This window comes from Culex quinquefasciatus, chromosome 3, assembly GCF_015732765.1.
Source record: "Culex quinquefasciatus strain JHB chromosome 3, VPISU_Cqui_1.0_pri_paternal, whole genome shotgun sequence".
NCBI lineage: Eukaryota > Metazoa > Arthropoda > Insecta > Diptera > Culicidae > Culex > Culex quinquefasciatus.
In genome coordinates this window covers 82,148,784-82,170,389 of record NC_051863.1, presented here as the reverse complement: position 1 = coordinate 82,170,389, position 21,606 = coordinate 82,148,784, and the positions used below count along the sequence as shown (strand labels likewise).

At 44.1% G+C, this 21,606-nt stretch overlaps 4 protein-coding genes across 8 annotated transcripts in view; 2 read left to right on the top strand and 2 right to left on the bottom strand.

Moving 5' to 3' along the window:
- The first annotated feature begins 899 nt into the window (after positions 1 to 899).
- Positions 900 to 3,847, top strand: LOC6038967 (zinc finger protein 14 homolog). The gene is made up of 6 exons (XM_001848604.2): positions 900 to 1,080; positions 1,168 to 1,312; positions 1,373 to 2,159; positions 2,220 to 2,642; positions 2,706 to 2,906; positions 2,975 to 3,847. Exons 1-6 carry the CDS (start codon positions 955 to 957, stop codon positions 3,528 to 3,530), a joined length of 2,238 nt encoding a protein of 745 aa, XP_001848656.2. The 5' UTR covers positions 900 to 954; the 3' UTR covers positions 3,531 to 3,847.
- Positions 3,848 to 6,409: 2,562 nt separating this feature from the next.
- LOC6038969 (60S ribosomal protein L3) lies at positions 6,410 to 9,328 on the bottom strand. The gene is made up of 6 exons (XM_001848606.2): positions 9,227 to 9,328; positions 8,665 to 8,857; positions 8,271 to 8,439; positions 7,756 to 7,891; positions 7,045 to 7,434; positions 6,410 to 6,832 (listed from the first exon to the last, which is right to left on the bottom strand). Exons 1-6 carry the CDS (start codon positions 9,227 to 9,229, stop codon positions 6,476 to 6,478), a joined length of 1,248 nt encoding a protein of 415 aa, XP_001848658.2. The 5' UTR covers positions 9,230 to 9,328; the 3' UTR covers positions 6,410 to 6,475.
- A 3,727-nt stretch (positions 9,329 to 13,055) lies between these two features.
- On the top strand, positions 13,056 to 15,769 carry LOC6038970 (transcription factor grauzone). Of its 3 annotated transcripts, none has more exons than XM_038265671.1 (7): positions 13,056 to 13,311; positions 13,371 to 14,596; positions 14,651 to 14,839; positions 14,899 to 15,149; positions 15,206 to 15,303; positions 15,361 to 15,564; positions 15,635 to 15,769. In XM_038265671.1, the coding sequence occupies exons 1-6, from the start codon at positions 13,189 to 13,191 to the stop codon at positions 15,556 to 15,558; spliced, it is 2,085 nt and encodes a 694-aa protein (XP_038121599.1). In that variant the 5' UTR covers positions 13,056 to 13,188; the 3' UTR covers positions 15,559 to 15,564; positions 15,635 to 15,769. The 3 variants fall into 3 exon arrangements, with proteins under 3 accessions (XP_038121599.1, XP_038121598.1, XP_038121597.1); XM_038265670.1 differs by having other exon boundaries at positions 15,361 to 15,575; XM_038265669.1 differs by lacking the exon at positions 15,635 to 15,769 and having other exon boundaries at positions 15,361 to 15,612.
- A 1,486-nt stretch (positions 15,770 to 17,255) lies between these two features.
- Positions 17,256 to 21,606, bottom strand: part of LOC6038971 — a 116,161-nt gene continuing 111,810 nt past the window's right edge. For all 3 annotated transcript variants that reach the window (XM_038265666.1, XM_038265665.1, XM_038265668.1), the window contains 9 exons: positions 19,347 to 19,702; positions 19,072 to 19,285; positions 18,924 to 19,013; positions 18,597 to 18,865; positions 18,224 to 18,540; positions 18,010 to 18,171; positions 17,818 to 17,952; positions 17,454 to 17,749; positions 17,256 to 17,397 (listed from right to left, as the gene is read on the bottom strand). In XM_038265666.1, the coding sequence (XP_038121594.1) occupies positions 17,494 to 17,749; positions 17,818 to 17,952; positions 18,010 to 18,171; positions 18,224 to 18,540; positions 18,597 to 18,865; positions 18,924 to 19,013; positions 19,072 to 19,285; positions 19,347 to 19,667 (1,764 nt within the window). In that variant the 5' untranslated portion in view covers positions 19,668 to 19,702 and the 3' untranslated portion in view covers positions 17,256 to 17,397; positions 17,454 to 17,493. The remainder of the gene's footprint in view (positions 17,398 to 17,453; positions 17,750 to 17,817; positions 17,953 to 18,009; positions 18,172 to 18,223; positions 18,541 to 18,596; positions 18,866 to 18,923; positions 19,014 to 19,071; positions 19,286 to 19,346; positions 19,703 to 21,606) is intronic.

Sequence of the window (21,606 nt, the reverse complement as noted above, 5' to 3'; positions counted from 1 at the left end):
TCTGACTCGCTTGCGCTGCTGCTGCTGCCCATTTGATTTTTTTCTTGACCGATTCCTTTCGAAGTGCGTATACCGCTTGAGACGTGAATGATAGAATGGGCTCTGACGCGCGTTCTTATATGTTGGCTCTCTACTTCCTCCTTTTTCGATACCGACAGGTGTCGGCCGCGGTGCTCGGGTGATTTTCCCTCAAAATAGGTACTTGACATTCCCGTCCGTGAGTGGGAAGCGCTCATTTTGCTTGCAAAATCTCTGCATTTTAAAAACATTTTAAAACATTGAGTTGTTTCAATATTTATTTTTCCAACATTGAAAATTGAAAAGCAAATTGCTGAATAATTTTCGAATCGAATGCAGCAGAAATCGTGCCGATTCGATTTGAGGGAAGGAAGTTATAGAGTTATCTACGTGCGCATGTATTGCGTGTACGTACACGAAAAATATTGAGGTTAAATTTTGTCCGGCCAGCAAAATCAAATGGTGCGCTAGTGTGTGTACGCGAAACGTCATAAAGCTCTATAAGCGTTTGACGGATGACGCAGTATTCCAGGGCCTTCGGCCCGGGTTTTTGAATGGCACCCCAGTACCTTCGAGTTTTCGCTGCCTCCCATTTGAAATTTCCATCGAGCGGTTCCTTACGAAGTGCGTATCCACTTAAATCCAAGGCGTATGTGCGTAAAACTGGCTGCAAACTTGTTGGTCACTCTACCATAGACTTTTCAGCGCCAACACAGATTTTTCAGCGCTCGAGTCAAAAGCGATAAAGATTGCAACACGCCAAAATGTGACAGATATCGTGCTTTGTGCACGAAAAACCAAAAACACAGAAAATTAAGCACTGTTTTGCGTAACTTTTAGGTTAAAAATCGAATAAAATTTAAATTTAGGTACTTTCTTTTCATCGTGTGTGGTATTTGCAGTGAAAAATGGAGAATGGGAAAAAGTTAAGTTAAAATGGTGAAAACTGAAAGCTGTGCGTTGTGTTTCGCGACAAAGTCAAAATGGTTTTTGGACATATTCTGCGACGAAAATCAGACCGTGAATATTTCCGCGATCATCTCGAAGCATCTTTGGTTCGATGTAAGTATTTTTGCCGCTTCACCGACGATTGGCAGGCTCGGAAAAGTGCTCTTGTTTTTTCGACATTAATTTGACCTGTTTCCGCAGTTGAGGCGCTCGGTCCAGTGTTATGTTTGTGCCGAATGTTGGAAGAATGTTTACGATTTCCATCTGTTTTACTGCAAGCTTGAGAAGTTACACTTGGAGACGGGCGATGCCGACTCCAAGACGATCCCGGTCACGAACCAACCGGGTAAGTGAGGTGGTTCAGTGGATTGTATGAAACTGGGGTGATTTGGTGCCTTTTTTGCAGCATTCGAGTTTCATCCAATTGATGAGGTCAAGCTTGAACCCCCGGATGAGGATGAATTCGGAGAACCATCACGGGTTGCTGACACGAGTGGAACCACAAACATTGCCGATTCGTCGGCAGGTGAGATTGGGGAACCGTCCGTGAAGTTCCGTTCGTCTCCGATACCCACGACACGAGTGAAGGCAAGCGAGGATGAGCCGACAACATTCAAGACGGAACTGACCGACTCGGATCCGGAGGAAATTGACCCGGATGACTTTCTGGCTGCCGATTTCGACGACGACAACGATGACGATGACTACGAGGAAGAGGTGAAAGAGATAAAGAAACCGGTTCTGACGAAGAATGGAAAGCGCCGTGGAAGGCCCCCGAAGAATGCCGCCCTCAAGCAGGAACCGCTGGATGATTTGTCCGCTTTGTTCGCATCGGATGGTGGAGAGTGCTCGAAGGATGTAGTCAAGAAGCGGAAATATAAGCGTAGGATGAAAATTAAGAAGGAAAGCGACAGCGATGACGATTCCGATTATGACGACGACGACGGAGATAGGCGAAAATCGGGAGGGAAACGGTCCCGTGATGAACGTCTGTTTTCGTACATCACCGAGTTTGTGTGCTATCTCTGTCCGGATCGGATTGAGTTTGATCGCTTCCATCACGCCAATCTTCACTATAAGGATTTGCACGGTGAACCGGCGTATTTAAAGTGTCCCAAATGTGACCGCAAATGTTTCACGCCTGGGGGCTTTGTAAATCACATGGAAACGCATGAAGATCCGGAGAAGAATAAGTAGGTTAATAGTAAGCATTATAAGCAATGAATGTAATTGTTTTAATTTTTCTTAATCAGATGTAAGATTTGCGGCAAAGTCACCGATCAGAAGATCACCCTCAAGAAGCACATGCGTGCCCACCGGGCAGAAATGGAGGAGAAATTCCCGTTCGCCTGTACGCAGTGTCCTCGGCGGTTCGAGTTGGAGCGGGCTCTGACCAAGCACGAGAGATTGCACGGCCGAAAGTTGCACATCGTGAGACGTGAAAAGGGACGCGATGACGAGCTTATTGCATTCTACAAGAAAATCTCGTGCGATATTTGCGACCAGGAGAAGAACGACGGCGTCGAGTATCAAAACTTCTGGGATCTGAAAGTTCACATGTCGGGCGAGCACAACAAGACGCCATATCTCAAATGTCCCCTCTGCTCGAAGAAGAACGTGTGTCGCCAGCAGTTGATGGTTCACGTCGACGTGCACGAGAATCCGGATAATTACCGGTAGGTGTTGATTTGCCTTCGAATTGCACAATCACCTTACCGCCTTGCCTTTTTTTCCTTCAGATGCGACATTTGTGGAGAAGTTTTCCAATTTCTTGAGAGACACAAAGTTAAAGCACATGGTCGAGAGCAGGCCGAAAAGAGCGAGAAGAATTATGGTTGTGAGCATTGCGGAAAAATGTTCCGATGTGAGCAGAACCTCAAGAACCACATTGACCGCGTGCACGGCGTTAAGGACGTTACGTGTGACATCTGCCACAAGTCGTGAGTATTCAACTGAACTACCTGTATTAGAAACGCTGACATATTTTAACCGGTATTTCATCCCCCAGATTCAGCAAGAAGGCCATCAGCGCCCATCGAAAGTCGGCACACACTGATGAGATGTTCATGTGCGAACAGTGTCCTAAAATGTTCAAGACTCGCTCTGGCCTTGAATCGCACAAGGGCGAACACGATGTCGAGCTCCGCAAACCGGTAAAATGTGAACTTTGTGGAAAAGAGATGCGTAGAGGGGCCAGTTTGGCCAAGCACATGAAGGTCATTCATTCCCAGGAGGATCCGGTGAATTGTAATATGTGCGGCAAGCAGTTCCGCACCAAGTTCCACATGATTCGCCACCGGACAAATACCTGCGCGGCCACGATCGACTCGCGACCGTTCAAATGCGAAGTGTGCGGAAAAGGGTTTTCCATGAGATTGACGATGACCGAACACATGACCACGCATACCAGGACGAGTTTGTATCAGTGTGCATTCTGTTTCAAAACATTTGGATACATTTCCAACCTATACAAGCACCGCAAGAAGGCCCACCCGGAAGAGTGGCAGGAGGTTCAGGCCCGGCCAGAACAGGGCATCGCGACCGTCATTGAGATGAGAAATTAAGGTTAAGAGTTAATGTGTAAAACTTATAACATCATATTATATTTCAAAAGCAAGTACTTGTAAAACATGGTCATGGTCGATTCTTTCCTTTTTTATATTTTTGGCAGGTTATGGTTGTGGCTCCATCTATGTTGCCGATTATTTTGCGTAAATCCTTTGCACGAAAGCTGTTGTGGTTCGATTATCGAAACACTCATCATCGTTGATAGCACTCTACTATCCCCTACCAAAATATTGAAAAAGATAGAATTGACAGTATACTTTATTTCATACACGTAGCATTAAACAATAAAGTCGCAATTCAACTAATGCACAAATGATTGTTTTCTCTTGTCGTAAAGGTAAACCGCAAATTCTGATGTTCGTTTTCAGTTAATATTTACTGAAAACTGCACTACTGAAATTTTCAGTTTGTTTTTCGCTGAACATCAGTTAAAATTTGTATGAAGCTGTCAAAGTTTGCTGAAATTTAAGCATGTTTTCATTTACTGAAAATTTCAGTAAGGCAGATTTCAAATTTAAGGTGTCTTTCACTTTTGGGGCAATTACTGTCAATGATGGTTCTGAATTCAGGTGGGTCCACAAATAATAAATTAAAATGAAAAAATAATCACTATATATAAAATGCTTCTGCAAACAACACAAAGAAACCCATTTTTTGATTGAAACATTCTGAATCAAGATTTGAATGTTTTTCTAAAACAAACATGGCCGCCAAATGGCTGATCGGGAATGATGCCTTCCAGAGCCTTAACTGAATTCAGTCATCAGAAATTGGTGTGTGTAAAGTGTTACGTGATTAAATCAACGCTGGAGCAATTGGTGTCAAAGGACAAGGAGCTAAACATTGGTTTCACATCAAAAGTTCGCGTAAAGAAGCCGAGCAACCCCGAGCTGAAAACGATAGCTGGATACAGCTTACGAGGAGTTGTTCCTTGGGAAATCCCAGAGGACATCAAGGCAGGATTTTGTTTCGAATCGGGACATGCATTCGAGGCCAAATTGCTGGAACGCGACATGCTACATACGGGGAACATGCTCATTAAAAGTGATTTTGGTTACGTGATTAGAAGTGAAATTTCTTCAAAAAGCGGAAATCGAATATTTCCAGTGGATATATCTATCTTAGCAAGTTCATTATCGTAAAGTTCAATAGTTTGCAATCATGTATAATTATAGGTTTTGATTAAAATAACAATGTTATTGTAATCTTCCAAAGGGAGGGCGAGTTGTGGTGTACAGCCCTGCTCGAACGTTACGTCAAACAGTTGACGTAACGTCTTAGAGTTTTCATCAGAACATTCTTGAATAAAATCGGTCTCTTTCGACTGCGACTACCAGCACAACAACACCTCTTTTACTCTCACTTCGATCTCATCTTTACAGTTATATTAACAGGATGGATTGATTGTTTACGCATTATCTTTGGCCCTTTTACATGGTTCAGTTGATCTGGAATAAAATATGACTTTTATGCATTTTTAATTCTGAATCTTTATCATACGCGTATGGGTCTCGAACACAACACACGACCTCAGAATTGGAAGTCCAGTACGCTACTAGCCGAAATCTCTACGATCAGGATTTCGAGCGATCACATTGCTCTTTAGAGGAAATAATCTTTTACTATAAAATCCGTAGTTACAGTTCAATAGGGCGATCTGCAATTGCAAACAAGCAGTCTATACCCTATTACTTGACGTGAACTGTCACTTGAGCAAAAGGATAGACTGCTTGTTTACAATCGCAGATACGGCTTATTGAACTGTAACTCCGGAAATGTGCTAAAGAAGAAGTGATTTGTATTAAAAGTGTGATACGCAAAAAATCATGATAAAGTGAATTGAAAGATTTTTTTAAATAACTGTATTAAAAAAAAAAGAACGGAAATATTTGAGTAAATGATTTATATATGATTTTCGCCTTTTGAAATATTTCGCCTAATGAAAAAAAAAAAAACTCTCAGAAAACCTAATAAAATTAGAACTTTGTTCTGGAAAACCGGAGAAATCCACTTTTTTGTAAAATTCTAACACGTAGCCTTATGGTCGGGACGATTTTGGCATGCGTTTTTCTCGGCTTGCTGTTTTTACATATGGGGCGGACTCGATTAGAGCGGCAGATTCATGTTACCACAAAAAATATTCCAGACTGGATCGTGACAGATTTTTTCGGTTGATGGTTCTTTTAGTTAAAAGACCGGTCGGAAGGCATTAATATTTTTCGAAACATGCTACAGTAGTTGTTCGGTAACTGGGCGCTGTTTAACTGGGCTGCTTTTTAACTGGGCGCTCGATAACTGGGCCGTAGCCCAGTTAAAAAGCAGACAAACGTCAAAAAAACCAAAACAAAACAAAATGACCGAGGGGTTAATGGATCCAAAAGTCGTTTTCAAAAAATACAAAGACTTTTTCGAAAATTTATTCAATTTTAACTCACAATTATAGAAATATGAACAGTAAGTATGGTAAATTAATTTGAGTAACTTTTATTTTAATGTTTTATCAGGAAAATGTTATGCGAAATTTTCTATTCAGCCCAGTTAGCGAGCAGAATTCGGTGACTGGGCTACATTCTCAGCCCAGTTACCGAACAACTACTGTACCCAGACACAACTACCCGGAATGCTTCATTTGGTAAGTACAGAGTAAGAATGGATTTTTATCATATTTTAAATTTTCCCATATAACTCGATTCCCCCCTAATGGACCAACAATCGCGAAGAGATTAGACCAAGCCGACTAAAACTTATACATCATATCTATTGATTTGTCCAAAGACCTTTGCTTTACTGCAATCTTTTTCCCGGAATATTATAATTTTTAAGGGATGCGACGCGGAAAATCATGAATTTCTTTTAAAGCAATCAAAGATTGAAGTTCTGTATTTTCACATCAGATGTATTCTCAACCATAAATGTACATCATTGACATACACACAGACACTTAAGCCGACGACTTGGCGGCGGCAGCGGCAGCCGCAGCCTGGGCCTTCTCCTCGCGGATGCGGTCCTTCTTGAGCACACCGTAGTAGGCCTTCTTGTCGGCCGGCGTCTGGAAGCGACCATGGCCCATCTTCGACGAGGTGTCGATGAACTTGAGCTTGATCTGTTCCAGCGAGGCGCGCTTGGTGTGCGTCAGCAGCGACTTGCGCAGCGTGATGATACGGCGCTTGGCACCGATGCAGCAGCCCTTGATCATTAGGAAGTCCTGATTGATCTCACCGTAGAAGGGGAAGCCTCCCATCGGCGTGATGGTCTTGTCCGTCAGATCGTACTCGGTCGCGGCGCTGTTCTTGACGACCTAGGTGAAATGGAAGGGAAAAGGGGCTCGGTTTAGTGACGGGGTTTAATCGCGCAGGTTGGCTTTTGGGAAATTGAACTTTGTGCATCAGTCCTATCATTATGTACACACGATTTTTCGTCGAAATGTAGTATATTAAATTGATGTCGGCTACAAAAGGTTTCATCATAAAAGCACAAAGAAAGGTAATTTGGATTGTGAAAGATTTTTACCTTGCCATCCTTGGTGTGGATGCCAGCTCCGATGCGGTAGATCTTCTTGTTGATCTCGGTACGGTGATGGTAACCCTTCTGACCGGCACGGGCGACGGTGAACGCCACACGGGACGGATGCCAGGCACCGATACAAGCGACCTTACGCAGACCCTTGTGCGTCTTGCGGGGCAGCTTCTTGGTGTGCCAACGGCTGGTCACACCCTTGAAACCCTTACCCTTGGTGACGGCAACGCAATCGACCATCTCGTCCTGTCCGAACACATCGGCCACCGGCACGGGCTTCTCCAGGTGCTCCTTGACCCAGTTGACCTTATCCTCGATGGTTCCACCGTTCAGCTGGATCTCGATGATGTGGGCCTTCTTCTGACCTTGCTTGATCAGACGGATCTATTAGAGGAGTAAACAAAGTAAGAAAATTAGCAAATGATCAAGAGCCTCAAGTGGCCCGAAATTTGAATTTCGAGTGGAAAGAAATGTGGCTGGTATGGTTTATCTACGCGGTCACAGCCCAGGGGCTACGCGAAAGATCAGGAATATACCGTCCATCGCCTCCCGAAGGGCAATTTACTCTTCGACATTGAGGAACAGCCGTGCATTGAGTGACAGGGCCGGCCCCCGGTATTTTAGACGGAACCGTCGCCCAGAGGGCAACAGTTCCGCCAAGGTGATGTCGAGTTCAGTATAGAGTCAACAAGTCGTTTGTCTTACCTGCGAGTGCGCGATGACGCGGATGAACTTGCAGTAGCGGATCATCTTCTTGAAGTTGTCCTCGATCGACTTCTTGCCCAGATCGTCGTTCCACTTCTTGGAGGCCTTGGTGAAAGCCTTCTTCTTGCTCACGTGCCTTTATCGAACGGAAGAACGGAACGGAAACATGGTCTTTGAAAAAACTAACCAGAGAAAGGCCCTCTTCGAGTTCGAGCGGAGAACCGTTTTCTCTCGTCATGGTCACCAGATATTTCCCAGCGAAATGTTGGCTCACATGACCCATTGGAGCTCTCTTACAACGATCGAAGAGCTTTTGTGGGAACTTATTAGTACGAGTTTAATGGGTTTTGAATGCAGCAAGACTTGCAATGACTGAATCAGATGGAAAGCAGCAGTGAAAGTGTTTCAAACATGGGGTTTTAGACATCTTGCAAAGCAAGAAGATCTTCATCACTTCAAGTCTCGTGTACAAATGTGCGAGTGACGAAATGCCACAGACAATTTCAGATACATACCAGTTCTTGTAGAAACGGCGACGGCATTCCTCGGACAGATGCTGGGCCCAAACGTTGCACAGAGCACGTGGTCCGAACGGGGTCTCGATGTAGCCAACGGCACCGACGATCACGATCGGAGGTGTTTCCAGGATGGTAACAGCCTCTACGACCTCCTTCTTGTTGATCTCTGTGAAAAGTAAATCACTTTTAGGCAACTATTCTCTAATTAATTAAACCAGCTAATTAATATAACTCGTTCGTCAGACAGCCCTAGTTCTAAACTGGTTTGTAATCATGGTTAATCAGAAATAACCGTAAACAAAAATTGATCATCACGTTGAGAGTGCCAGCCAATCCCAGCAACCCGGTAAAACATAACCTCAACTAAAAGAGCAAACCACGCTAAACTCACTTGATCCGGGACGATCGGCCTCGCGCACGATGTGGGTCATACCGGCCTTGTAGGCCAGGTACGCCGTCAGATGGACCGGCTTGGTGGGGTCATCCTTGGGGAAAGCCTTTATGCGGCCCTGGTGGCGCGAGGCGCGCTTCTTGGGGTAGAACGCCATCGAGCCATGGCGGGGCGCAGAGAACTTGCGGTGAGACTGTGGAAGGGAGGGCAAGAGAAAGAAAAAGTTAGGTTATGTTTGACGATGAGCACATTTTGAAGGAAAAAACGAGGAAAACTATTGTAAAATTACTTTTTGTATGGATTTATACCGGAAATAGCATTAAGCTACATTTTAAATGTATACAAAAGAACAAATTATGAACTAAAACAGAGAAATTGACAAAAGATCAAAACCGCGTGGCATTTTTCAACATGACAATTTCCGAATGCTTTAGAACCTATTGAAACGACTAGTAACTACCAATAACTTAACCGAAAAAAGTTTGCCCAACACTTTGAATTCCGTACGCTAACACTTGAAACAATTACAAAGTCCACGTTGTTGAACAACTAAATTACTCACCATTTTGTCTTCGTACACGTCCGACTTCCTCGACGTACAGATACGGAAAAGAAGGACGTTTGGCGTTTCGCTTGAAGGAAGCTTTGCGTCGAATGCACCCTTACAAAATCATGATTTTGAGTTCCAAATCCCACTTTTCATACGATTTTGAGTTCAGGTACTACAACCATAAAAATGGTTATATGGGTTGAACTGAAAAAATCGTATGAAAAGTGGAATTTGGAACTCAAAAGTCATGATTTTTGGTAAGGGTGTGTTTTTGATCGCTCAAATTTGACAGCTCTGTTCGGGACCGGGAGCCCGGTCGCAGCGTCGCTACAACTTCGAAGCGTGGAAAAGAAGGTGTGCTACACGCTTCAGTCGAAATTCATAATTTTATATTTTTTTAAATATTTGTCAGAAAATAAGGTGCCTAAAGCCCTATGTAAATTTTTATGTACAACGATTAAAAACACGCTTTAAGAGCATTTTAATTCTGATCACTTTTTTTTATTTTAATGCAAACAAAGTTGACAAGACAACACTTTTTCTATCCAGTTTTTTAAGCAAAAATGGCGATCGAATGGTGAACGCCCGAAATGTCAAAATCTCGCAGTGGTACCAACGTTACGAAAAAAGTGTGCCATGGCATGACAGCCGCATTTTTTTCTAATGTTGGTGCTCTTGCACGATTTTGACATTTCGGACGTTCAACATTCGAACGCCATCTTCGCTTAAAAAACTGGATAGATCAACTATAGTTCCCTTTTCTTTTTTTCAAATTGATTTAAAATCCATTTTAAATTCATTGTGATCGTAAGACGGGTCATTGTATGCAGAAAAATAAGCTTTAGCGCTGTAAACAGTCAGCAATCCAAGCTTCATTTTAGGACCCAATTAAATTGTTAAATATTGTCGCTCCCCTTCCTTTGTTCTGCCCCGTAAAGCTGTTTCTTGACTCCTTTTTATTTTATAATTTCATGAGTTAGTTTTACGACGACTCGATTTAGAGGTTAGAAAAGAGTGCACTGCAGAGTTATAGAGTTATCTACGTGCGCATGTACTGCGTGTACGTACACGATATACGAAAGAAAGTGAGGATGTATATTACTCTATTGCACAAGTTAACACAGAGTTACCACTGCCTCTTGATTTTTGGTTCAACTTTGTAGTATGTACATCGCAGGTACATCGTACGCCTGCTACCAGCAAACCTTATGGAGCCAAAAAATGAAATAACTTTTCTTCGGACTGGACTGGTTTTTCAGGTAGCATCAACGTGTGGATTATTTTGAGTGTCGAGTGCCGGGCCGGGGTTAAGGGAGCGTTCTTTTATTACATAACGCAGTTAGGGGGGAAGGAGGTGTCAAAAATCCAAAATTTTGCGTTACGTAATAAAAAAAATGCTCCCTAAGTGATTTTTTACGTACACTGCAACTGAAAATCGCACCTTGCTGAGTTTGTTTTTTTTGGGAGGTGGGAAAACGAACTCAGCAAAGTGCGATTTTCAGTTACAGTGTACCATCTACGTTTGGATTTTTATGAGTGATCGGTTGTTTTTTCTGCTGTTTTCGTGGCGCGGCACAGTGCTTACGGATGGAGGTGGAAGAATCCTCCGACGGGGACGAGTTTCGTTCCGTAAATGGAACGGGGAAGCGGAGGAAGACCAGCAACGGAGCCGATGTCGGGGATGGCCCAGAGGAGAATCTTCTCAACAACAACAAGTTCAGCCCGCTGGTGGGGAACAACAACAATAACAATGGTATACCAGCCGGGAAAGGAAGCGTCCCACCGGTTCCAGTGGTTCCAGTGGCTAAGAAACCACCACCTCTGGCGGTAAAGAATACGAGCTACGCCAAGATGAGGAGTGTAATGTCGCCGTGCACAACCAAGCCAAGTTTCAAGCTAACTCCGTTTGGGATCAAATTGCTGTGTTCCTCCGAGGTGCGTTTTGAGACCGCGCGGGCCCATTTGATTGCGAACAAAGTGGAGTTCTCGAGGAATCGCAAAACCTGGATGCTGTGGAGGTGCACGCCATCAAGAGAAAGGGAGAGTTCGCCTCGTCAGAGGAAACCCCGTACATTGTGGTCTTCCCCAAAGGGTACACCAGCCTCAAGCAGCTGAGTGAAATCAAGCGCTTGAGAAGATTTCACATCCGGTGGGAGGCCTACCGGAACAAGCGACCGAACGTGACCCAGTGCAGGAACTGCTTGCAGCTGAGTCATGGAACCAGGAACTGTCACCTCAAGGGGAGGTGCAACAACTGTGGGGGTCCCCACAAGACGGACGAGTGCGAAGTCCAGGAAGCCCAGCCAAAGCGGTGTGCCAGCTGCTCTGGTGCCCACGAAGCTACGGACCGCAGCTGCCCCAAGCGTGCGGATTTCATCCAGCGGCGACAGCAGGCGTCGAAACCAAAACCGCCGTCAAGGAAGGTGGAGAAGCAGAGTCCAGCAGTTCCGGCGTTCACGCCGGCGGAGTTCCCTCCGCTGCCGGGCGCAGTTCCGGACCGAAAATTGAAGGATCGCCCTCGACCCGCAGGAAGCAGCCAAGGTGGCCCCCGAGACGGTGGAGCCACGGAGAAGGAAGCCGGGGAGGTACTCTACAGTTCGGCTGAGCTGTGGGGGATTTTCTCCGAGTACATCGGCAGGTTCAAAACCTGCAAGACCCGCTTGGACCAAGTAATGGCCTATCTACAATCACTTAACTTAGAAAATTTCACTTAGCTTAGGAGTTTGAATCAATGGAAATGAATCTGATCTTCTACAATGAAAAGGAATAAAATTAGAAACTTGACGTATGGTTTAGAAAATTTCAAAATCTACGGTAAGTTGACGTTTCCATATCAAAGGTAAACAAACAACTGCATAGCAACGTATATCAGCCCAGCAAATTTTCTAAGTTGATTGTGGATGACGGCCGTAAGTTGTGTACATTTTCTAAGTTTTACTTTACTTAACTATTCTAAGCTAAGTGATTGTAGATAGGCCATAACCCTAGTCAGTTACATGATCTCCAAGTATGGAATTTAAGGAGTTTTTTTTTGTTGTTATTATATATTGTTTTACTGATCCTCGGTTCCAACCTGGTCACAGCACCTAAAAGGACCTAATAAAAACAGGAAGGTGCTGTGTCCTATCCCTCGCCTATACCAGACCAAAATCCATGATAAAGCTGTCAGACCAAGACTGTCAGACCAAAGAGCAAAAAGTAAACAATCATGGTCTTCGACGTAGGTGCACACAAATCAAGAAAAGAAAATTTGAAAAATAATTTTATTTTTCCAATTCAATGACTGGATTTGGACTGCAAAATTGAATGTACGTCAGAAAATTATTAAACAGTGCGGCGTCCTGTACATCGACAATTCAATAAGCAGTTAAAAGCCTTATTCGTCCACTTTAATTTTTTATCGCGTTTTCGGTTTACACCTGAACAATCTTGAAATTATTTATACGGATTTGTGATTCTGTAGTTTGACTCCCCCAGTCACGAAATATTCTAGCAGAGCTGGTTCTGCCAGAATCCTGCTAAAACGGTTGAACATTTTTGCTAGAATGCTTTAAGAATATCCAGCTCTGTGAGAACTCTGCTAGAATCCTGCTAGAACGTCGTGACTGGTAGAGATCCTTAATTTAGGGTCTCTAGTCTCTAGATCCTCTATTTAGGGTCTCTAGTGACTGGGCCATGTTGCACGCACACACTCTCACCTTTAAGTAAGTGCGCCGGGGTCTTTGAAGAAGGTGTGCCTCAATTTCTATTCAATTTTGTCCTTCGATTGTTTTGAATTGTACCCAATTTTGTATTCTATTCCAGTAAACTGGTTTAAAATTAAACCTAGATGACAGTTCTCTATTTACATCGGCAGCAATCTCAAAATAGTCAACAGGGCAGTAGATTTTCTACATTTTGTGGACAAAATTAGACTTTTTTTTGAAAAGCTTGGATGTTGTATTTATTAAATTATTGGCAAAGTTCAGTTAACAATGCCTGGAAATGTTTGTAAAGTGTGTCTGGTGGAGAATGCTCCGCTGTACTTGGATATATATGCTGAGAGCAATGTAGAGAAAAATATATCTACTATCATATCAAAATATTTATGGTTTGAGGTAAAGCGAACTCCTTAAAGAAATATTCAACTAGTAATTTATTATTTTAAATTATAAAGGTTACACCTTCAAACGAACAACAATCAATTTGCGACGAATGCTGGAACTCACTGTACAAATTTCACCAATTTTACGAAAAGGTGGAGCAAGTCCATTACTGTACCAAGGATGATATTGGCAAGCTTGAGTTACTGGACAATGATCCGTTCGGCGCTACCGAAGATCACTTTGGCGATGAGTCCAGCGACGAGGATCGCACGGAGTTATTTGAGTTGGTTAAAACGGATCCGGTTGTTGTCGTGGATGAAAACGAAACTCTTTTGAAGCGGGACGCACTGGAAGAAACGCAGGCAACAAGAAGATCAACCAGGATTAGGAAAGGGAAAGATTCGGGGAAGGAAGCGATCGTGCCTATAAGATTTACTAGGCGAAGTAATGCTCAGATCGAATACAAGGCTGAAAGTCCTTCGTCTGAAGAGGATGCAAGTGACCGATCGGAATGTAAGGAAGCGGTCAAGATTGAGGGTTCTGAGAGAAAGCGGAAACATTCTACAAGCAATGATGAAGAAATAGAAGATTCTAACAGTGACGAGGAGGTGGCACCTAAGTCTGAAAGAGCAAAGCGTAAGAAAGATCCAAAGTTGTTTGCGCACATTGAAGAATTTATATGCTATTTGTGCCCGGAAAGGGTTGAGTTTGATAGATTTTACCATGCCACGGTGCATTACAAAAAGTTTCACAACGAACCGGCTTATATCAAGTGTAAGATATGCGACAAACGATGTTACACGCCCGGGAACTTTATCAGCCATTTAGAGGTCCATGAAGATCCGGACAAGTACAGATGTCAGATTTGCGGCAAGCAGAACGATCAGCAAGTGGCACTGGCCAAACATATGCGCATCCATCGGCCGGAGTTGGAGGAAAAGTTGCCCATTCGGTGCAGTTTGTGTCCGCGTAGATTCGCTACGGAGCAGAAACGCGACAGGCACGAGCTGGACCACGATCGAAAGCCGGCGGAGAAAATGGCTCGGATTGTCGGCCGAGACGAGGAACTGTTGGAGTTTTACAAACGGTTTGGGTGTGAAATCTGCGACGTAAGTCGGTTGACCGACCCGAGCGTTCCGGAAGCGGACTTTGACAACATGCAGGATCTGAAGAGGCACATGCGAGATGAGCACAACGACAAGGGATACCTAAAGTGTCACCTGTGCGAGAAGAAGTGCAACATCCGGTCGATGCTGGTTATCCACATGGACTTTCATCTCAATCCGGAAAAGTATCGGTATGTTGGGAGTGTATGACGTTTGATGAAAATTAGTTGAAATTTCTTTTTTAGATGCGATGTGTGCGGAAACATCTTCCAGAACCTTCCGAAGCACAAGGAAGGCGCCCACGCAGCACCTGGCGAAGCTACGTTCTGTTGCGAGCACTGTGGAAAGTCTCTGACGAGCGAAAAAAGTTTGAAATCCCACGTGGAACGGAAACACGCGGTGAAGGACGTGTTCTGCGACATTTGTAACAAACCGTAAGAACTTTTCGAATCTCGCTGAATCCTTCTTGATAGACACTTTTACTGCTTTCCAGATTCAGCAAAAGCACGCTGGAAGCCCACAAACGCGTCGTCCACACGCTTCCATCGCTCATGTGCACAAAATGTCCGAAAATGTTCCGCAGCAATTTTGCGCTGAACCGACACCTGGACGAGCACGAGGACAAGGTCAAGGAACGGGTCAAGTGCAGCATCTGTGGGGTCACCTTCAAACACAAGTACATCCTGACCAAACACATCGATTCGGTTCACACAACCGAGGCTCCGGTAGCTTGCGATGTTTGCGGTATTTATTTAAAGATCAGTCATGTTTAAAAACTGACATGAAATTCGTTTCAACAGGTAAAATGTTCAAATCGAAGCATCATTTATGGAGCCACAAATCGGACACGTGCAACACTCGTCGCTTTGATTGCACCATTTGTGGACGTGTGTTTAAGGTTTGTGACGAGCTGACTTTGTTTGCTATACTTTAAAATCGAATCTTATTTTTACAGGTCAAAGTCCGCCTAAACGAGCACATGACCACCCACACGGGAAAGTCCCTATATCAGTGTACGTTCTGTCCGCTGACGTTCAGCTTTCAATCGATTCTCTACACGCACCGCAAAAAGGCCCACTACGAGCAGTGGCTGGAGCTGCAGCAGCAGCGAGAAGAGGGCGTCAAGTTTAAGGTTCTGGAAGCGCCGTCTTAAGTTGTGGTTGGGAACAGGTTTTATTTTTTCTAAGCAACGATTTTTTAACTTTAATCAAACAATTTTTACTTAACAGGACTAAAAGAAACTCCAGGTTTAAGTCGGATTGGACTGGCAATGAATAAGGAGATGAGTTATGGTAAGAACAAGATTGTCCGTCAGACCTGGACGCAAACGCAAAATTTGGCGCCTGTCATCATAGCCTGCCAGTCATCGACCATTGAGCAAAGCAACCCCTGCAGATTGTTCGACTGACAGCTGATGGAAAAATCGAACAGCGTCCTGCGTTCACCACTGCGTCGAACGGACAATCTTGTTCTTAGCTTAACGGATACGACTAAAGAAGTCTGTTTGTCCCATCGTTGAACTTCTACGCATAATTGCCCCACCAAGTATTTTCTTACACGGAATCATTAGTTTTACTAAGCATTATGTCTTGTTTACCTGTTGTATAGCAAGAGAATCACAAATAAGGGTGGTAAACTGCTAACTGGGCCGATTAGGGAACCCACGGGACAATTATTCGTAGAAACACAGAAATCGGTAGAAAAATTTCAATCGCGTTTTTCTCAGTTGCACTTTTTTGAATATGGGACAATTATGCGTAGAACGGCAGCTGTACGACTCGGACGACTCGGAGCTCTCGCGGAGAGCTATGGAAGATCATGTAAGAGAGCGGCTTTCCCGGGAAGCTTAAATCAACGATGGATGGAGCACGGTGCAGCGTGAAGATTTCGGGTGCGTTGTCCGACCCGACCGAATTACGCAAGGGACTGCGATAAGGCGACGGTGTATCCAGCCTCTGTTTCAACATTGGGCTTGAGGCACAGTTATCAACCGATCCAACCAGTTCATCTGCTATGCCAACGACATGGACATTGTCGGCAGAACGTTCGAGGAGGTGGCTAGGAGAAGGTTGGATTGAAAGTGAATTTGGCGAAGACGAAGTATCTGCTGGCAGGAGGAACCGAGTCTCTTGAGGCTCGCATAGGACCGAGCGTGACGATTGAAGGGGACGTGTCCAGGTTTATCGAGGAGTACCTCGGATCGTTGGTGACGTCGGACAACAACTGCAGCAGGGAAATTCGGAGGCGCATCCTCACCGGTAGTCGTACCTATTGTGGACTCCACAGGACCCTTAGGCGGGTAAAAAGTGCACCATATACGAATCGCTGATAAGACCGATCGTTCTCTACGGGCACGAGACGTGGACGATGCTCGAGGAGGACCTGCTAAGGATGATCTTTGACGGCGTACGTGAGAACAAAGTATGGCGGAGAAGGATAAACCACGAGCTGGCAAGTGAGCATTCAAAAAGTCGCCAAGCACAACAAAGAACATTGGCCGTGATATAACATGTGCAAAAAATATTCACCTTTCGTGTTCGTATCCGTATAAAATTGCATGACTACATCAGTTCATCATCCCGAAAGACCGAATTGGCGTACTCTTCCGGCTGAAACTCGTCCTCTAGGCGCTCCTCCATGAAATCTTCTTCGATCAAATCGTCCAGCTGACTAGTAGCGTGCACCTCTGCGCTGGAAACGCTCGCGGCAGGCTGCTTTTGCGCAAAGTGGCCCGCTACGTGTTGCTGCAAGAAAGATCGTCGTCGTGATAAACCTGTTTCAACCTGCGTTGATTGAGCTCACCTTTATCCTGGACGATGCCATCATTTTGCCGCAAACGGTACACGGAACGATCGGGTCGTCTTCGGTGCAGGACGATTCGTGGTGCTTTTCCAGCGCGATCCGGAACATCTGCTTGCCGCACAGCTCACAGGCGATCTGGATGGAGTCGTGTTCTTGGGCCACGTGGGCTTTGTACGACGCTGCGCTTACCCTGTGGAATCAAATCAAACGTTCAAGTAGCGTTTGCGTTAACTGATCAGAACTTACAAACTGCTGCAGTGGGAGCACTCGGTCATGTTTTCGCCGGTTAGCTGAGTTCCGTGGAACTCTCTTTGTGATTGTTCAACTGTTGAATTTGCCCAAACTCTTTGTTACACTCTCGGCAGGTGTGCTTCTGGTGGGTTTCTCGATGATTCTCCAGTTGAGCCGCAGTGGCGAAACTCACCGGACAGAGGGCGCATTTGAAGCCGTTGCTGGCCTGCTGTTTCGCGATCAGTTCCTTCAGTCGTTCCCGTTCTTCGTCGTGCTGCCGCTGGTGGCATTCGCGATCGTTTATGTGAACTCTGCAAGGGGATAAAAATTGTGTTGAAGGAATAAAATTTAGACCATTCTAAAACGGATATAGCCTTACGCTCGATTGCACCGCTTGCACGATTCAAAGCTTTCGTCAAACACAACCCGGGCGGCAACCCGGGATCGGACGCCGCCGCCTTTTACCACGTCGTTGTGCGTTTTGATGTGCTCTCGCATCTCGTCCGGAGTAAAACTAGACAAAACATTGTACAAATGAGTTGACTAAATTCACTGACCAACTAGTACTTACAACTGGGCACAAATGTAGCAAGAATATTTCTCTTGGGAATTGCTGGGAGCCACCGGAGCAATCGGTGTCTTACTCGGTGCCACAACGGTTGGGTTGACGACTTGAGCAGGTTTGGACGGCACGCACGTTTTCCGGTGCGCGGCGTATCCTTCCGGAGTGAAGCTGAAAGATGACATTATTCATTTCGTGTTGGGATGAGACTAGCAGTACATACCTGGTTTTGCAAAGCTTGCAGTTAATTTTCACCTTGTGCTGCGCGTACAGATGCTTGTTCAAAAGTTCCTTACCAACCAACGTTGCCTTGCACATGTTGCACGTAAACGTGTCCGGCGCGCACACCGTGAACAGAGTTTCGGCCCTCTTTATCGTAGCAGCTGGTGCCGGTTTTGGGCTCGGCACAGGGATGATGTTTTTGATTTTCCGCGTTACGGCACCGTCTTGGATCTTCAGGATGGACACGTGAAACGAGTGGAAGTCGGTGATATGTTTGCAGCACTTTTTACAAATCAGTTCCGATTTCACGCAAAGTTTCTGGAAAAAAAACCAACATTATCATCGAGATCAAGACCAGTGAGAATTGTACCAACATCTTTGAAGAATTCATCGAGAGCGACCTGATCGACTGGTGTCAAAGGTTTGAGGGCGGCATTGCCCAGGCAGAGGATACACTTGAATCCGACGTTAACCTGCGGCTTAGGTTGATTTGGCGGAGGTCGTTTTACTGTGACCACCTTTTGCTGCTTCGGTTGAACCATCCTGACGTCCTCGTCGCTTGAAATGGCATCTTCAACGCGTGCTGCGTAACTTTCAGAGTCTTCCGAAGCCAACGCTGCAATGTTCTGCAAGTCGAAATGAGCTAAAAAGTAGAGCATTCGCAGTAACGTTTATTTGGCCCTATCGAATCGTGATCTTACCAATGTGATCGGTAAATTTCACTGATCGCGACAGTCCTCGAGTCGGAATCCAGTCAATATTTTCCACATCGGTCAGTTCGGCCATTCGTCCTGGAAGTGATAATCATTAGGAAGATTGAATCGTTTGAAAAACCCTCAAATTCCTTACCGCTTCTAAAGTGTTGGCCGCAAATTTTCAGCGTATGAATGTCGAACCGGTTCCACAAATCCGGCTGCTGGATGATCTGAATCCACGTAAGCAGCCGCCTCTCGGACAGGACACGCCGCGTGTAACTGGTCGTATCGAGGGCCGGAAAGTCAAACAACGGCACCATCAGATTTAGCTTTTCGTTGCTGCTTGAGCAGGAAGTTATGCAGCAAATCTAAAATAATAAAAGAAAATCAAGTCTTGCATTTCTCAACGACAAAGCTAAACCCGCGAACCTGCTTGCCAAACGTGTGCCATTTTTCGTAATATTGCTGCATCCGGTGCTGAACCTGGACCGGGTCATCTTGAACCCTTGGATTGAGTTTCAGCCAAGGCACCCAATCGGGATTGTCCTGGTCCTCGAGGTGGGCCGGTTCCTTCAAGAAGAAATGCTCGCTGCAAACGCGCGCATTCTGGTTTGGCCGGGAAGCGTCAATCTTCAATGCCGCCTTCCAGCGGTTCGCTCGGATCGTGCACAGTTTCTGCTTCTTGGACATCGGAATGTCGAAGAAGACGGTTTGGCCGTCTGTGTAGCATCCCACCGCACACGAAGGCATCACGTTCGAGTTCTCAACGGAACAACGGGCAAAGTCTGCAATAAAACCGGAAACGGGAAGATATCCTACTTTTTGAAGCTGAAGTAAAATAATATTTTGGCGAGTACACGTTTATCGAATTTATCAAAGCACTATTTATACACATGTGCACTTGCAGATAATACTCAACGTTGAGGAGTGTATACCCAAAAAGAATCTTGGCTAGATTTAACAAGAGTAACTATTCAAAAGGATGCAACCAACCAACCCGAACTTCTACACTGAAAGCCTGACATTCGCTAAAAGTGCTGCTTATTAAATTAACTGTGGCATTTTGGTAAAAGTAAACAAAGTAAAACTGACTGCGTTAATCAGTCAATTCAATGTTTCAGCAAAAATATGTCGGTGCGTGTTCTCAATGAAACCTCACAGAGGAGGAGAGTGACGTCTGGGATGAACTCAAATCACTCAAAGTTCATTTCTCGAGTTTTTTTTTAAAAAAGGTCCAATAAACCAAATTTTTAGTTTTTACTTTCTGGGTGTTTCTTAATATTCCTGACTCAAGGCGGTTTCAAAATCACCCAAAAAGCAAAAACTGGAAATTTGGTTTAACAGTTTGGCCTAGTTTGACAGCTACATTGTCCCCAGCTAGGTCCCCAGTTTTCTGTGAAAATCATACATGTCAAAATTCCTAGCCTCAAAATTCGCGGGTTGCTTTTTTCCTCTACTACCATGGTTGGGTTTTCAGTGTAGATTTTTCAACACGCAGAATTAAACGTCAAAATGTAGCTGTCACGCGTAGAAAAATAAGCACATTGGAATCAACAAAACGTTTTGTTGATTTGAAAGGTTAGTATGCAGATCGGAAGGAAAGGGGTCAAGAAACAGCTTCACGAACAGCAGAACAAAGGAGAGGGAGCGATTTCTTGGGGCTTTTCTTCACCCTCTCTGACTTGCTTGCGCTGCCGCTGCTGCCCATTTGATTTTTTTCTTGACCGGTTCCTTCCGAAGTGCGTATATACCGCTGAAATCAAGAATTTAGTTGAATCAACGCTAAACGTCAAGGCAACTTTTTTTTCAAACAAAACATTTTGTGGAATTGAGTACTAAAGCCCTGTCTAAATTTTTATTTTTTTTTATTTTTTTATTCGACAGAAAAAGTCAGCATGTACAACGCTAAAAAAACACGATCAAAAACCATTTCTGATCACTTTTTTCATTTTAGGCCGATGCAAATATTTAAAAAAGTTTTTGTCAAGGGGGCAAAAAAAAAAAATATAAAAATTTAAATAACAAGCCATAGTCTTCACATTTAAATGAAAAAAGTGTTTTAAAAGGCATTTTACACTAGTTCAGTTGTTTTGCAATCATTAGTTTTCAAAAAATCTAAGATCTGACAAAAACAAAATTGTATCGAAAAAAGATTTTGCATCGAAAATTTTCAAAAAATCTTAAGATTTTTAATAAACCCAAACATGCTAAAAATGATTTTAAACGCAGAAGAATGTATTTTAATTTGATTTCAGCTGGTTGCACTTGAATTTTCATTGAAATTTTGAAGTTTATTGTAAAATATTTTTTTGCCCCTGATTTTTCGGGCCAATTTTGAAGGGGGTGACAAAAACTTTTAAAAATATTTGTACCAGCCTTAATGCAAAAAAATAATGACAAGCCAACACATTTTCGATGGATCAACTATGGTCCCTGAGAACGAGCTTTCAAGAAGCACGGCTACGTCACGACTGTCATCCACATATAATAAAGCACAAATAATAAAGCGAGTGAAGTCAAAATCGAACTATGATCGAACCAAGTTTTTGGCGCGTGGCTTTTGAAAATGTCGTATGCGCATCGAACATAAATAACAAAAATAAAAACTTTTTTAAGTTTTTTTTTCTTTTTTACATTTAAACTCAGGGGACAACTCAGGGGACAACTTAATTCCGTCAAGCACCTAATA